The sequence below is a fragment of the Martes martes genome (assembly GCF_963455335.1).
Source record: "Martes martes genome assembly, chromosome: 14".
NCBI lineage: Eukaryota > Metazoa > Chordata > Mammalia > Carnivora > Mustelidae > Martes > Martes martes.
Window position 1 is genome coordinate 41,825,987 of NC_137902.1, and position 14,695 is coordinate 41,840,681.

The 14,695-nt window shown below is 54.1% G+C and overlaps 1 protein-coding gene across 1 annotated transcript; it reads right to left on the reverse strand.

The window, feature by feature from the left end:
- Positions 1 to 11,844: 11,844 nt before the first annotated feature.
- GPRIN2 (G protein regulated inducer of neurite outgrowth 2) lies at positions 11,845 to 13,951 on the reverse strand (the record flags this gene model as incomplete). Its single annotated transcript, XM_080823179.1, has 2 exons — positions 13,925 to 13,951; positions 11,845 to 13,233 (listed from the first exon to the last, which is right to left on the reverse strand). Exon 2 carries the CDS (start codon positions 13,225 to 13,227, stop codon positions 11,845 to 11,847), a length of 1,383 nt encoding a protein of 460 aa, XP_080679305.1. The 5' UTR covers positions 13,228 to 13,233; positions 13,925 to 13,951.
- Between the last annotated feature and the right edge of the window lie 744 nt (positions 13,952 to 14,695).

The window sequence follows — 14,695 nt, forward strand, 5'->3', positions numbered from 1 at the left end:
TGACTAACAGATGGATTGTGAATAGATTAATGGGTAGAGAGATAATGGATGGATGGATGGATGGATGATTGGATGATAGATGATTGATGGATGGAAAGATGATGAATGATGGTAACAGGTATGTAAGTAGATGGATGGGAGTCTCCATGGATGAACTGAGAGGTTGGGAGAGAAAACAGCAATAATGAAGAGGGAGAGGCTAGCAGAGAAACTTGGCTGGACCCATAGAATCCATCTATCATTGCCAAGATCCAGGCTAAATGGGATGAAACTCAGCACCAAGGCTTGGTGTTAGACCAAACCCAATATTTTGCACCCAATATTTCAGAAACTGACTATAAACATGCCCAGCACTTCCCAAAGCCTGTAAACAAAGTCAGAGAAGCTGAGCAAGTTCTGCAGGTTGGAATGATTTCTTTTTGGACAAACCAGCTGGTAAGTGAATCCCAGCAAACAAGATTACAACACCGATAACCTGGCGAGGTCTGAAGATGGGAGGCAGGAAATGACAGGAATGTTGACTCACAAATGCACTGAGAAGAATAAGATTCTGAGTCCAGTGGCCAAGGGGAGAGGTGGTCCCTGGCCGCACCCCATAGGAGCAGGTATGCATGCCAGAGATGGCCACACAGGGCGGCATGCCGTAGGGCCCAGGGACGCTGCAGAGAGACAGAGGTGGCACTAGGGCTCTGAGGGGACACCACTTGGGAACTGCAGGTGGGACCAAACCACACATGGGGTCTGCAGTGGGAGGACATGAGGCTCCAGGGAGGACCTTGGGCCGGGATGGAGAGTGGAGGTGGGATGTAGCTGGGAGAGAACTAGATTATGGACAGAAGCCAGCTGTCGGGAGAATAAACTGGATGTGGTATGTGGTCACTCCTGATCCTCGGGCCCCTCACAGTCCCCTGCCTCTCTCCTTCCTGCCTAGGACTCCTCTCACTCTACCTCGGTCCCTGTCCCTGGCCTCTGGGTGTCTCTCTCTGACTTCCCATCAGTTACGAGCTGACTTGTATCCCCCAAATTCTTCCACTTAAGTCCTAGCCTCCAATACCACAGAATGTGCCCTCATATGGAGACAGGATCTTTACGGAGAAAATCAAGTTAAAGCAAGGTCATTAGAGTGGCCTCTAATCCAATTTGACGGGTGTCCTTACCAGGAGAAATTTGGAATGTAGGGCAGACATGCACAAAGGGAAGATGATGTGAGGACACAGGAAAAAGCCCCTCTACAAGCCAAGGAGAGAGGCCTGGAACAGATCCTTCCCTCGTGGCCCCTGGAAGGCACTGACTCAGCCGACGCCTTCATCTGGAACCTCTCACGTCCAGACCTGTGAGATCGTACATGTCTGCTGTTTAGACGACTGTCTGTGGAGCTCGGCAACAGGAGCCCCAGCAGGGGAGTCCACCATCTCTCCGTGTCTGCCTCTTTGCACTCCCTTCCACATTCTGTCTCTCCCTCATTGTGCCTCCTTGAGGGTGGCTGGCAGTTTCCGTATTCCCGAGCCTGTGGGGATCTCTAGGCCATGAGTCTTGGAGACCAAAACCAGGAAAACCAGGGCAAGCTGGTCATCCTAGATTTTTTCTCCTCACTGTCTCTGTTCTCCATCTTTTCCCATTCTTGCTCTTCCTTCTCTCCAATTCTCTGTCTCTCCCTGTCTTTCTTTCTCTAATCTTCCTTGTTCTGTTACTGCCTCTCATAAACTCCTGCTGAACACACGGGGTCCAAGCCAGCCACTGGGATTGTCTGGGATTCTCAGCCAGGGAGGTGTACCTGGAGGGCAGCAAGCCGGCCAGGGCAGACATCTTTATGACTGGATGACCGCAGTGCTGGTCAAGGTGGTCAGGGCCCACCATGTGCCTGGACAGCATCCCACGTCCCTGTCCAGGACAGGCCTCCTTCACATTGCAACTCATGAGTGCTCTCTGACGCTGGTATTACCAAAACTCCCCAGCGGAAGGGAAACTGATGGGCCTTGGATCTTAAGTTGAGGCCACTGTTTGCAAAAGACATGAGCTTGACATACCAAAAAGTGTTTATTGAATGAATGGATGAATGGATCCATTAATTCACTGGATTGATTAATATTATGGGAAATCTCGAGGTGCTTAACGGTCAGTTAAGAAGCTGACTTGGCTCAGGTCAGGATCTTGGTGTTCTGGAATCGAGCCCAGCATCAGACTCCTCACTCAGCAGAGAGTCTGCTTGCCCCTCTTCCTCTGACCCTCATCCATGTGCACGCAAGCTGTCTCTCTCTCTCTCTCTCTCTTCCCTTCCCTCCCTCAAATAAATAAATAAAATCTTTTAAAAAATAAATAAAATAATATGGTAAATCTCTGCACCTTCCTCTCCATTTAGCTGCGAACCTGAAATTGCTCTAACAAATAAAATCTATTAAAATGTAAACAGAAATACTGGTAATATATGTGAAAGCTACATTTTATTAATACACAAAGAGTTCTAGCAAATTAATAAGGAAAAGAGAATCCAATGAAAACGGAAAATAGACATGAACAAGCAAATGATAAACAAACTCAAATTGTCGGTAAATACACGGGATAATAATAGCAAACATTTACTTAGCCCTTACTTTGAGCTAGAAACTCTGCTAGCAATTTACACGTACTATGTTATTAAATCCTCAACACCAACTAACTAGTCCAGTACCATTGCTGTTTTACAGATGAAGAAACTGGGGTCCAGGGAGGTGCAGCAATGTGCCTAACAGCGCACAGCTTTCGAGCACCGAAGAGGAAGTCTCACCCAGGCAGCTTGGCTCAACACAACCATGCAAAGCAAACCAACCATCGAGATGTTATTTTTCTTATTTATCAAATTGGCCAAAATGTGATAACACTTCCGTTTGGCGTGGGTGTGAGAGATTAAGCATTTGCATGTATTATTGGTGCAATCTTTTTGAGGGCAATTTGGCAATATCCATAGATATATTGTATGTACAATCTGATAAAAACTTCATCTGAAAGAAATTCTCGCATATGACCACAAAACTATACATAGAAGGGAATTTATTTTTACATCATTGTTATGAAAGTAAAAAAAAAATATGAGAAGTAACATGAAGGCCAGCAGAAGAGAACTGGAATAATAATTAACAATAATAACCTCTGTATTTTATGCAATACAACGTACCAAGAGAACAAAGAAGGTAGACTTTACATATGGCAATATTACTAGCAAGATGCATTAATTTTTAAAAATGAGTGCAGAATGGTATCTAAGTTGATCTCATTTGTATAAAATATTTAGAAGCCTGAGCTTGTGACTACAGAGGAAATTTCCTAGAGAACTTACAGAAATTACAGTGGATACTGCCAAGAGGGGCGATAGACAGATCTTCACCATACCCTTTACACTATCTGAAATTCTTATCATGAACATATACTGTTTAAAAAGCAAAATGCCAAGTTCTGGATTGTTTGACATTCTTATCATAATATGTATTCCTTTCATTTTCAAAAAGTCAAACAAAAAGCCAGGCCTAGAGTCATACAGATTGGAGTTTGAATTCCAGCTCCCTCATTTCCTGGTCATAAAATGGGACCTCTCTGAAACTCAGCTGTTATGGCGAAGTGGGGCTGATCATGAGAAGTGGAAAAGATAATGTATGCAAAACATAGTCACTGGTTCCACCATTTGTTTAGGGTCGGGATAAGGCGGGCTTCATTCATTAGCAGGCTATGAAAAGCTGATGTTTTCAATCAGTTGCTTGGGTGCACCAAGAACTTCTTGTGGCAGATTTTTGGTTTCTTCCTTCCTATCGGAATGTGATAGCTGGAGGTGCAGCAACCATCTTGTGACCACGAGGACAGCCTTCACTAATACTCTGAAGATGTCAGAGCAGAATTATGGAAAGAACTTGAATCCCTGATGTCTTCACTGAGCCACAGAGCATACTCTAAAAATGACCCAGTACATTCTTAAATGAAATTAAAGAGTTAAGTGGGAAATTAATCCTAATTGTTTAGATAACTTTTGGTTCATAATTCAGTTACTTAGAGGCAAAAATGTCCAAGGGAGATACCATCTCAGAGAGGCCATGTGGGCATGGAATGACAGAAGAGCATCTGTCAGGGACATGGCTACTCCCTTTCCCCTCCAGTCCCCAGCCCCATGCCACTGAAGAAGAGAAGCCCAGCCCTCTGCTCTCTTTCAATCCCATGCACACCTCTCAGCCACACTTCAGTTATGAAGCTCTCCCTCCAGTCTCTCTCTCGACTACCATCATTCTAGCATGCCCAACTGGCCTTGCAGACCACCCGGAGTCAGTGGAAATAGGAAATAACAGCAATGAGGACTCTCAAGACAGGCCCCACTGCAGAGATTGTTAGACCGCGGCCCCTCTCTGACAGTCAACTCCAGCTCAGACTCCTCTTCTCAGCCCACTGCCCCACATCCTCCCTCTGCCAGACAGGGCCAGTGCCTGGTGAGGGAAGGCACAATCCTGGCTGTCTACACCGGGTCTCCCCATGGCCCAGGAAGAGGACCCTCTGGGGATGGGACCACTGAGCACGTTTAGAGACCCCAGGTCAATTTTAAGACATAAGCAAGCCAAAGAAGGGTTATGAAAACACACCCGCGTTTAGGGTGGAATGACAAATGCTCCTACATTCAGCCTCCTCAGGTTGTATAACTCACAGCTGAAGTCAAAGGTTTAAGTAAAATGAGGTTGTATTCCCCTCCAAAGGCCACAGGTGCCCTCCCCAGCCCCACCTCTGCCTGGACCCCACCCCCTCAACCTTTTCCGGCTCTATCATCCCAACCGCAATCTTCTGCTCTGGTTGTCCTGGAGCATTCGGAGGAGGAGGGGCAGGCACTGCGGTGAGATTGGTAGCTCCAGGCTGCCCCGGGAGGGGACAAGTAGTTGGCTCCGAGCCTGCGTCCTCAGGAGCCTCTGAAGGGCGGCTCCGTGACCACTAGGGGGCGCCCGAGCTTCTCCCGCGGGCCGCACGGCCCGGGTACCCTCCCAGCCCTGGAGCCCTCCGGGACGCATGCGGCAGGCAGCCCACCCCCACCAGCCCCCCCCGCCCCCCGATAGCCCTCCCCTCCCCTGCGCCGCCCAGCACCTGCCAGAGGTACCGGTGTGAGGCCGGAAAAGGAACGGAGGTCTCTTAGTCCTCAGACAGAAGGAGGACACCAGGCAGAGACTAGGCACAGAATGCTCAGTAATCAAGATAAACAGTGCTTTCGTGAATATTTTAAAATCAGAATCAATGCAACAAAATGAATGACGAAATATCAAAAATTCAGATAAAGGCAGGCTCCTACGTGGAGCATGGCTGTCCGTCCTTCAGCAAGTCTCAGGCAGTGCTCCTGGTGCCTTCAGGGCCCAGCTGTGTGTCCCAGCCTTCCTGGGACCACAGCCCTGCTGGTTTTTGCCCACTCCCTCCCCAGCCCAGGGGTGTGGCCAGGAGGGAGGCTGAGCCACACCCTGAGGATTGTACCTGTGAGGAAGGGCGTTCAGGGTTGGAAACTTCTCAGGAAGCCCTACCTGCTCTCCCTGAATTCCCCCAACTCCACAGGAAAAGAAATCAAACCACTGAGTCTTCCTCAAGGGAGGCAGGTGGGGCTTACAAAAGCCACAAAGCCTGAATACAAAATGGCACCCTTGGCCACCACCTCCCCAGAGCCTTGACTGCTAAAAATGAGAAGCAGACAAAGAGAGGGCAAAGTAGAAGGCTGCATGTAAGGGGCCAGCGGGCGTAGGTGAGGGGACAATTCCACTCCTCCCCAGCAGGGCTCCAGCACCCCAAATTCAGTTCCCTGGTGAGCCATGGAAAATGCCAACCCCAACTGAGGCTCCCTACTTGGGCTCTACTCAGGCTTTCTCAGTGGGCATCTTCTTAGGTGTTGAAGACAGAAGTCTCCTCCCCCTTGTCCCCAGCTCTGGCTCCTAGACACAAGCCCAGTCCCACACAGGAGAGAAGCACAGAGATGGGACAGCATGATGTGCTCCCACGGAGGCCCAGGCCATGCCCCAATCTAACTACAAGCAAAGCAAGAAATGTTTGAAAACGTGAAAGAGGAGAGGGCCTACCTGAAGCCAGCAGGTGTCACTGCACATCCGATAAGCCCCTCAGTGATCTACCCCGCCAGGCCCCAATAAGGGCCACCAAAAGTGAAAACTGGTATAGTTTTCAGCCTGAACAAAGCTCCTCCCCTCACCCAGCAGGACCACGAACAACTGAGTTCTCATTTGGGGTAAAAGTGATAGAAACTTGCCAAAGCAACCCCAGTTTAGCCCAGGGAGGCCTTCTTCTCTGGGGAGAGGCTCAGAATCTATTTGGCAAGTTCCAATGATTTGGTTTTCACCCAAAGAGAACGGGCAGGTAGGAAGGAAGAGCCCAGACTCGTGAAAGTCGGGAATGCTGAGACCCAGACTCAGCCATGGTCGAGCGAGAAATGGCACAGGCCATGAGAAGAACAGGACAGCTGTTTGTGGCAAGGGGGTTAGGGTGAGACAGACCCTTGGCGGCAGAGGAAGGAAGCAGGGGAAAGGACAATGAGACCATGTGGAGATGTGAGGTTTCTTGAGGGCAGAGAGAACTTGATACAGAAAAGGAAAAAAGGGAGAAACCGAGGTTCAAGAAAAACAGGGCGTGGGGAGAACAAACACCATTGGCAGAGCCTTCCCATGGGGCCTGTCTGGACACCCATGGAGTTCCTGCACTCTCCTGGCCACATTTATAGGATGCTATGTTTCTTCTCAGGAAAGTTTCAGAAATGGAAAGTTCTAGGCCAGGACAGACTGGGTGAGGGGTACATGACTAAAAGCCACACACCTTAAAATTGGACACACTCACCAGTCCCAAGCCCCAAATGAGATCTGCCGTGTTCCTACAATTCCCACACTCCCTCCTATGAAGTGGGGACATGAGATATGAATTCTAGGACTCCCATCCGGCAACACAGGATACAGTATCTCAGGGTACAGACCTGCCTCCTTGCTGAGGCACCCCAACTTGGAGGGGGAGAAAGGATGAATGAGTCACAGAAAGTCACTGCAGAAGAGAGCAAAGGCAATGTTTATCCAACTTTTGGAGCCAGAGTCAGACCCCAGCTCCCACCCCCAATCCCATAGGCCAATGCAACTTTGATTTGGTTTGGGTTTTTTAACAGACATCGACTTTTCTGAAATGTTCTGTGGCTTATTATTTCTGTGTAACCACAGCAACAAAACTAGCCCTGCGTTCTCCTAATCCATCAGGGAGACCCCCACCCAGCTTCAGAAAGACTGAGCAAAAAAGGGTGTGCAGCCCCAGGGAAAGGCCCAATGAGGAAGGTGCTAGAGACCAGCTGTGATGAGTGCCATGCTCCCCCCCCCCGCCACTTTACTTCCAAGGAAGTACGCTGGTGAGTCCCCTTGTGCCCAGAGGAAGATAAAGGGGAGGCCTGCCGATGCAGAGTGGGGCAGTTTCCAATATCCTAAGGGGTTACAAGGTAGTCTGAATCTTAGCTTGCTGCAGATCTCAAACTTCTAGAACAGCTTGTTAAACAGAAGTAGGATCTTCAAAAGGAAAGCAGCGATCACCAGAACTAGAAACAGCCATGCCAAGAGGAAGGACTCAAGTTAAGCCCCCTCCCCTCTGTCCTTGTTTGGATGTGAGGGTCCCTGGGCCAGAACTTCGGTCAGAAGAGTGCTACCCATGTTGAAGATGCAGATTTGCACAAATTCACCTTAAATGAATTTGCCCATGATGACTGTTGATTCATAGGCACCGGGGACCAGTGCTGAACTCTAGGATGACTCGGTGACGGGCCCTGGGCTCCATATGTCCCTGCTCTGCCTGACAGGTTGGATGGAAACTGATAAAGGACTAGTCATAGCTTCTGATGACAAAACTGGGTCAGGCCAGAATGATGACCGAGACGGAATTTAGTGAGGGCAAATGCAAGCTCTGCACTTGAGTAACCAAGGTCACTCGGCATGAACATAAATGAGACAACTGCTTCAGAGCAGCTCCCGGAGGCAAGGTCTGGGCACTCTGCAGGCCTCAGACTCCACACGCATCTACTGGGTGAGGGGCTGATCAGGGCTTGAACGCATCTGGGGATGGGTGTCCCCCCAGACCCCGCAGACGTCCCTGGTTTCTGTGCACCCCTCCCCTCAGATGGGACCTACACCCCATGCAGACACCTGCCCCAGGGCTCCTGGGTCTTCACGGCCTGCCTGCCACCGACAGGAGTGTCCAGAACTACGCCTCACCCACATAGCCCTGGCCCCAGTGGCCCTTACCTGAGGTAGAGTGTGCCACAGGGCTCCCCTGCAGGACCTGGCCAAGGCCGGGACTCTACCTGAGATCATGCCCTTGTTGGCTTCTATCCCTTCCCTACCTTGTGCTCCCCACTCCCCAGTTAATCTAGAATCATAGCACCAGCTTCTCTGGGAGCCCAGCGCAGACTAGTCTCCTCAGCATGGTTCTGGAAACCACGGTTTCAGGCCATGGCCAGAGTACACATGTTCTAAGCAGGGTGTAAGCACAGGGTGAAGGATCTGGAAGGCGGATCTGAATGAGGAATGGCCAAGGAGATGGGATGTGGACCTTGACCACAGCCACGCTGGCTAGGGAAGAGCTAGCCCCTGACTTTGGCCACAGAAGTAGGCCCAAGGAAGAGGCGTCCCAGGACACTGGTGTGGGCGTAAGCCCCAACTCGGTGCCACCTGCTTCATGTGGGTTATTCCATTTGATCCACAGGGCCAACCTAAGAAGGAGCCACGACTGTCATCGTGTCATCATGAGGAAGCTGAGGACAGCAAGGTCAGTAATTTGCCCAAGCTCTCCTGGCTGTGGATGAGACCCAGGAGTCAATCTCAGACTGTAGACCACTAAGATGTAGTACCACCCACCCCACTCCCCCGCAACACTTTCAGATCTGAAGTGTTAGGATCCACACTGGGAAGGTTCCCTGCCTCGTCAACCCCACCCACCCCCACCACCCGGTGAAATAAGAATGCAGCACTTCTGGGGACAGAGACCCAATCCAGAGGATACGGGCGGTGATGTCCCCATGTGACAGGACCATTCTCCACTCCTCCACCATCTGCACCCCCCATACACAACGTGAGCTGGTGGGGGGAGCCTACACTCTGGCGGCAGTGGCTTCTCCCTTGGGGTGGGCGAGTGATTGCCTGGAGGGTAATAGCAGCCTGGGGCTTGGCAAGAGATGTGTGCCCTGTGTCCTGGCCACGCCCAGAGGTGATAAGCTCCAGGAAGCCAGGCTTCGGCTGTTGGGGGGCCCTGCCAGGAAGGGGAGAACAATGGACAGAAGGGAGGAGTCCCTGGAGAAGAAGGAGGGGGATTCCTGCTCAGGATCTAGGGGGGATGCTCCAAGAACAAAACCTACCAGCAAAAAACCAGACCAGCCAGGACTGTGGACCCTTGCCTGGCAAAGCTCTGACCTCCAAAACTTTATTTCAAATTCAGAACAAAACAAGTGTACAAATAATGAAATCCACCACCTCCCACAACAGGGCTTGAAGGAGACCCAGAGACTCTGGTCACAAATCTGGAACCTGAGGGGAGATCTGCAAACTAAGCAGGTGGACATGTTTTAAGTCCCTAAACCACAACCGGTCATGCCTGGCCAGGGAGGGGCCACAGCAATGGGATGGGGGTGAGGGGTTCGTTCTCCAGGTCAAACTCAGGGATTCTGCTGCAGTCACTAGGTAAATCCACTGGCCAGGTCTACGCAGTCTGAGCCGTGGGGCCAAGGCCAGGGTGGCAAGCCTACCTAGGAGAGTATGACGGGGTCCCGAGCCATGCACAGTCCCAAGGCCAGACACACCTGGATTCCAACACCACCCTGCAAACATTTATCTCAGGCATGATGAATTGGGTAGAAGGTTTGGCTGGCCCTTCCCATTCAGGGCCCAGCCCAGCCCAACATCCTGGCACTCCAGGTGCAGCCTAGAAGCTGCACGTGTTGGCCAGGTTGGCCCCCAACAGCCCAACAGAGAATGAACTCATTCCAATTTGCATATGACAGAGAAAGTCTCTTAAGGGTTTCACTGGTCTGAGCCAAATATCCTGACATGTGACCCTTCACCTGCCTCCCCTTGTCCCAGGTGATGGCCTCGCCTCCTTTTGCTCAAACTGGAAAACCCCAGCTCCTGGAACTCCTCCTCCTTCCTGAAGCCACGGCAGGATGGGTGTGTGTGTGTGTCACATACCCAAACCCCGGCTCCCCTTCCGTTCCCCCTTGACAGGCCCCCCCCCTTGGCTCGCACACCCACATCTCCTGGGCCCTGCCTCCCACCTCTTCCTGTCCTCACCATGGGGCAACCTTGCCAGCCTCCCAACCCAACAAACACCCCAACAGAGGCTGCATTACCATGGCTCACCACAGCATGAGCAGGACGGGCACCTCCAGGTCTCTGACCAGACTGTCCCAGCTGCCTGGTGTGCCCTTCCCCACGGTCCATCTGTCCAGCCCCACTGTGTCCTCAACACCCTGTTCAGCATCTGGGCCCTGATTCCACCCCAGGGCAGGGGACCCTGAGCAACCCCCTAACCTCTTAAGAGTAAGTTGGTGGACTGTCCCAGGAGCTTAAAGTCTTCGATGCTAAGCCCAAGATGATGACACAAGCCCGCCCCCAAACTCCACAGGGCCTGAGAGATCTTCAGGCAATGAAGTCAGGCTGTACCAAGCCTGTGTCCTGGGCTCCCTCACCCCATATCCCCGGCTCCCCACTGCCTGGCCCAGGTCAACTCACATGGGCACGGCTGAAAGAACAGGCCCATGGGCCTCCCTGCTCCCCAGGGCCTCATAGCTCTGGCCATTTCCCAACAGGTTGGAAGACCCCACTCCAGGCCTCTTCCCTTTTCCCACCCATTTCTCCCATCCGTCTTTCAAGGAGTGCACCAGCTGGGAATAAATCATTAAGCCACAGGAATGAGGTGACAAGGGTGCAATTTCAGGCCCTGCCAAGATATTCGGGGACAAGGAGCCACCTGTTTTCCCCTTCCTGAGACCGGCTCCTGCCATGATGACCAACAAGGGGGCTGGCTCTTAGTAGCACCCACGGCCCTTCTGTAATGCTCAGCACCCTGGTCCTGAAGTGCCACCTCCCCCACACTGTCAGCTCAGCAAGGAACCCACAGAACCCCACACAGAATAGTGACTCAATAAAGTCTTCTGGTTCGTGACTGCACTGCACTGACCAACCATGTGCTGCAGGGAAAAGAGTGCAGCCTTCAGCCAGCCTTGGCTTTGAACCTTAGCCCACCCCCTCCAGCAGGCCAGCCCAGGTCTGTCAGCTACAGCCTTGCCAGGTGTCCATGGTTTCATCCAGATAATGGGGCAAAGAGGCGGGTGCTCCCCAGGGTAAGGTGACAAGCACAGTGGCGGGCACACAGGCAGTCTTCAATGTCAGTGCCCTGCCCTAAAGACCCAGCCAGTCCCTGTCACTTGGGGCCCCAACTTTCATGTCAGGAAGGCATTATAGCTCATCACTATAGCTCAGCTCTAAAATAAAGCCACCAAGAGCCCTCAGGGAAATCGCAGCAGACTTCTGAGGAGAGACTACACAGAATGTCAAGTATTTTTACAGAAGAATCGGGATCTCCCTCCTGCACGGTGCTGAAAGTCTGTCCCAAGGTTCAGAGCCTCAACGTGCAGAGATGTGGCTCGTGGGGATCAAGCCCTTAAAAACCAGCCCAGCTGTGAGGAGGAGGGGGCCAGGCTGCGGTCCTGCGCCCTGTGGTCAGCCAACAGCAGAGACACGTCCACAGCCGCCGGTAGGACTGAGAAGCATGGCACCCCCTGCGGCCCGGGGCCTGAGGCTGAGTCCAAGGGCCCAGGAGAGCTCCAAGGGCCATGGCCCCTCACTCGGGAGCTCCACCGGAGCAGCCGCAGCAGCTGGGGCGCCGCAGGGACTGCATGACGGCTCGCAGCGGCCCCCGGCGGCCCTCCGCCGCCGACAGGCTGTCCTCGCTGGTGGGCGCCCGCTGCAGCTGCTCAAACTGCATCTCCAGATGCTTCTGGATGGCCACACCCAGCACCTCGGGGTCCACTGCAGCTCCGTACACCTCCCAGGTCATGCCCTCAGCATCCCATCGCACATCCCGCACAGGGGAGGGTGCCTCCTCCAGGCTGGCTCCCACGGTTACCTCCGGGAATGTGTGCAGGGCCGCAGGGCCTTCCAGGGGTGGGCTGGTTGCCACAGCCTTGCAGACCGCCATGGGCGCTGCCTGCACACCAGCATCCTGGGCTGACAGAGAGGATGCCAACACAGGGGCCAAGTCACTGGCTGAGGTCATGGTCCACACATCCTTGGTCCTGGCACCAGGCTCTGTGGCTAACCCAGTGGGACCCCAAGGGTGGTGGGCACAACAGTGGGAATGCCCAGGGAGCACCCCAGGCAACCTGCACTGGAAGTTCACCCCATGCTGTGCCTGTAGCCCAGACTCACTCACAGAGGCCACTAGCTTGGGGAAGGCCAGGATCCCTGGGGCTGGCAGGGCATGGCAGCAGCCACTGGTCCCCACCTCCCTCATCCCGCATACTAGAGTTGCTGTGGACAGGGCATGGCAGGAGGCGGTTGCCGGCTGCCCAGTGGCTTCGGGTCCGGCCTGGGGGCTGCTGCTGGTGGGAGCTGTCCCTCCCAGGTCTGGTGGTGTTACCCTCACCTGACTCTCTCCCAGTGTCCAGGCTGAGTTCAAAGACCCTTCCTCTGGAGCCAGGTCCCTTTCTAGGCCGGCAGGGGCCTGGCCTCCCTGGCCAGAAGTACGGCTGGGCTGCAGCCGAGCCCTGTGGACAGGCAAGCTGCCAAGGGCCGAGCAGCTGAGGCTGGCCTTCTGGGTAGCACCGCGACCCCGGGTCTGGGTGCTACGGACCAGGTCTGAGTGGCTCCTCTGCATGGCAGTGGCGCCAGGGGCCCGCAGGCGACACAGATCACCACCGCCCACGGTAGACACATTGCCCACAGTGCTGCTCCGCCAGTGGCCCACAGCACGGGGCCGGGGCCTGGGGCTGGATGCCTGTGCCTGCTCCTCGCTCTCAGCATGCTGCTCCTCCTCTTCTGGGCCCTGCGGACTGCTGCTGGCCTCGCCTGGCTGGGCCTGCCATACGGTGCTGCTGGCACTCTTGCGGAGCTCTGGTCTCTGCCCCTGGCCTTCACCCAGCAGGTTGGACGAGCTCCGGGACAGGGGCTGCGGGCGGGGGCTCCAGGGTGGCCGGGCACCTGGCTCGGGGCGGCTGGTGCTCATGGTGGCCTGCAGGAGAGAGAGGGAGGGAATGGAGCTGAATTGTGTGCAGTACCTCAGCTGGACACCGCCGTGGGCTTGCGCGGAGCTAGGCACGCTCGGAGGACAGCTGCAGCCCCAGTTGCCTGATGGCCCAGAGCCATGAGGACACGAGACACTTAAAATCAAGATTAGCAAACATTACACTGGAAGATGTCCCTGCAAATCTCTGATAACAGTACCAAGCGATTAGAACCAGCCCTAGCACAAGGTCCCAGAGACCACCCACCACGCCAGCTGCTGAGTCTTAACTGCTGCCTTACCTGGTAAGACAGGAATCCAGGGGAGAGGCTGTGTCTGTTGGGACCCTGGGGTGGGGACTGCAGCACTGGGGGCGGGGGCTTTGGGACAACAGCTCTTAGTCAACCAGCCCAGGAGCATTGCAATATTTTAATAACCAGTAAAGCTTGACTAGCAAATACTAGCCTGGTTCCTCCTAAAACTGTCCGTATCCATCTTGCTTTGGAGTGGGGCCTCCCTGGGACAGAGCTGGGGCTCCAAGGAGGGCTGTGAGATGAACAAACAATGAACAGAGGACACGCGGGGAAGGACCCTGGGTCCCCCCCCAACCACCCTCTCGGGCCTGGCCTGGTTGAGCTGTCCTGTCTCTGGGACTCAGTCTTGGCAGCTGTGAAGGGGAAACGGGTTTCCTGACTCCCACCTCAGGCTCCAGGGGGAGGGAGAAGCCCCACGCGCCAGCCCTTTACATGTTCACTTGTTCCACAGCCGTCTCCAAGCACCCACCACCTGCCAGGCTCTGGAGTTGGGAGACAAGGAACCAGCTTGGATCTGGCTGCGCCTCCGGGAACGGGACCTAACGTCACCAGGCAGACAGGCCCTCCATAAAACTTAAATTCCCTCTTGCTGTGTGTGCCTGCACTCTCCTCGCCTCCCTCCCCGCCTGCCATTCCTGTCCCTTCCTCCCGTCACACAGACCCCTCTGGATGTGCTCACAGACTCCTCCGCAGCCCAGAGCCTGGCCCCTTCAGCCTCAGCACCTCCTCCTGGAGAAGCGTACCCAAGCTGGGCTGGCTCCATCTCTGGCTGAGCACTGGCTGGCCTGGATGGAGCGACCTGAGCAACCGCGGGCCTCCACTGACCCAAAGCTGTCGGAGCAGGCCCGGCGGCCCATGCCCCTCAGTCTACCCAGCACCCACAACGGACCCGACACTGGCTGGCACTCGGCACGGCTGCCATGTGCCTGCCTCAGAAAACAAGAGAGTGAAGCCGCAGGGGAGAAGGCTGAGTGCCGAAAATGGGGTCCGAGAGAGAGCATTTCCAGGAGAGCTCACTTCACATGATGGATCAGAAAAGGCCTCCCGGGATCCCAGCCGTGTACGTGGGGCCCGGAGAGAAAGGAAGGAGAAGGGGCCGGGGGAGAGCACAAGGCAGGAGGCACACGGGGGGAGGGGAGGAGGTTGGGCAGGGCCCC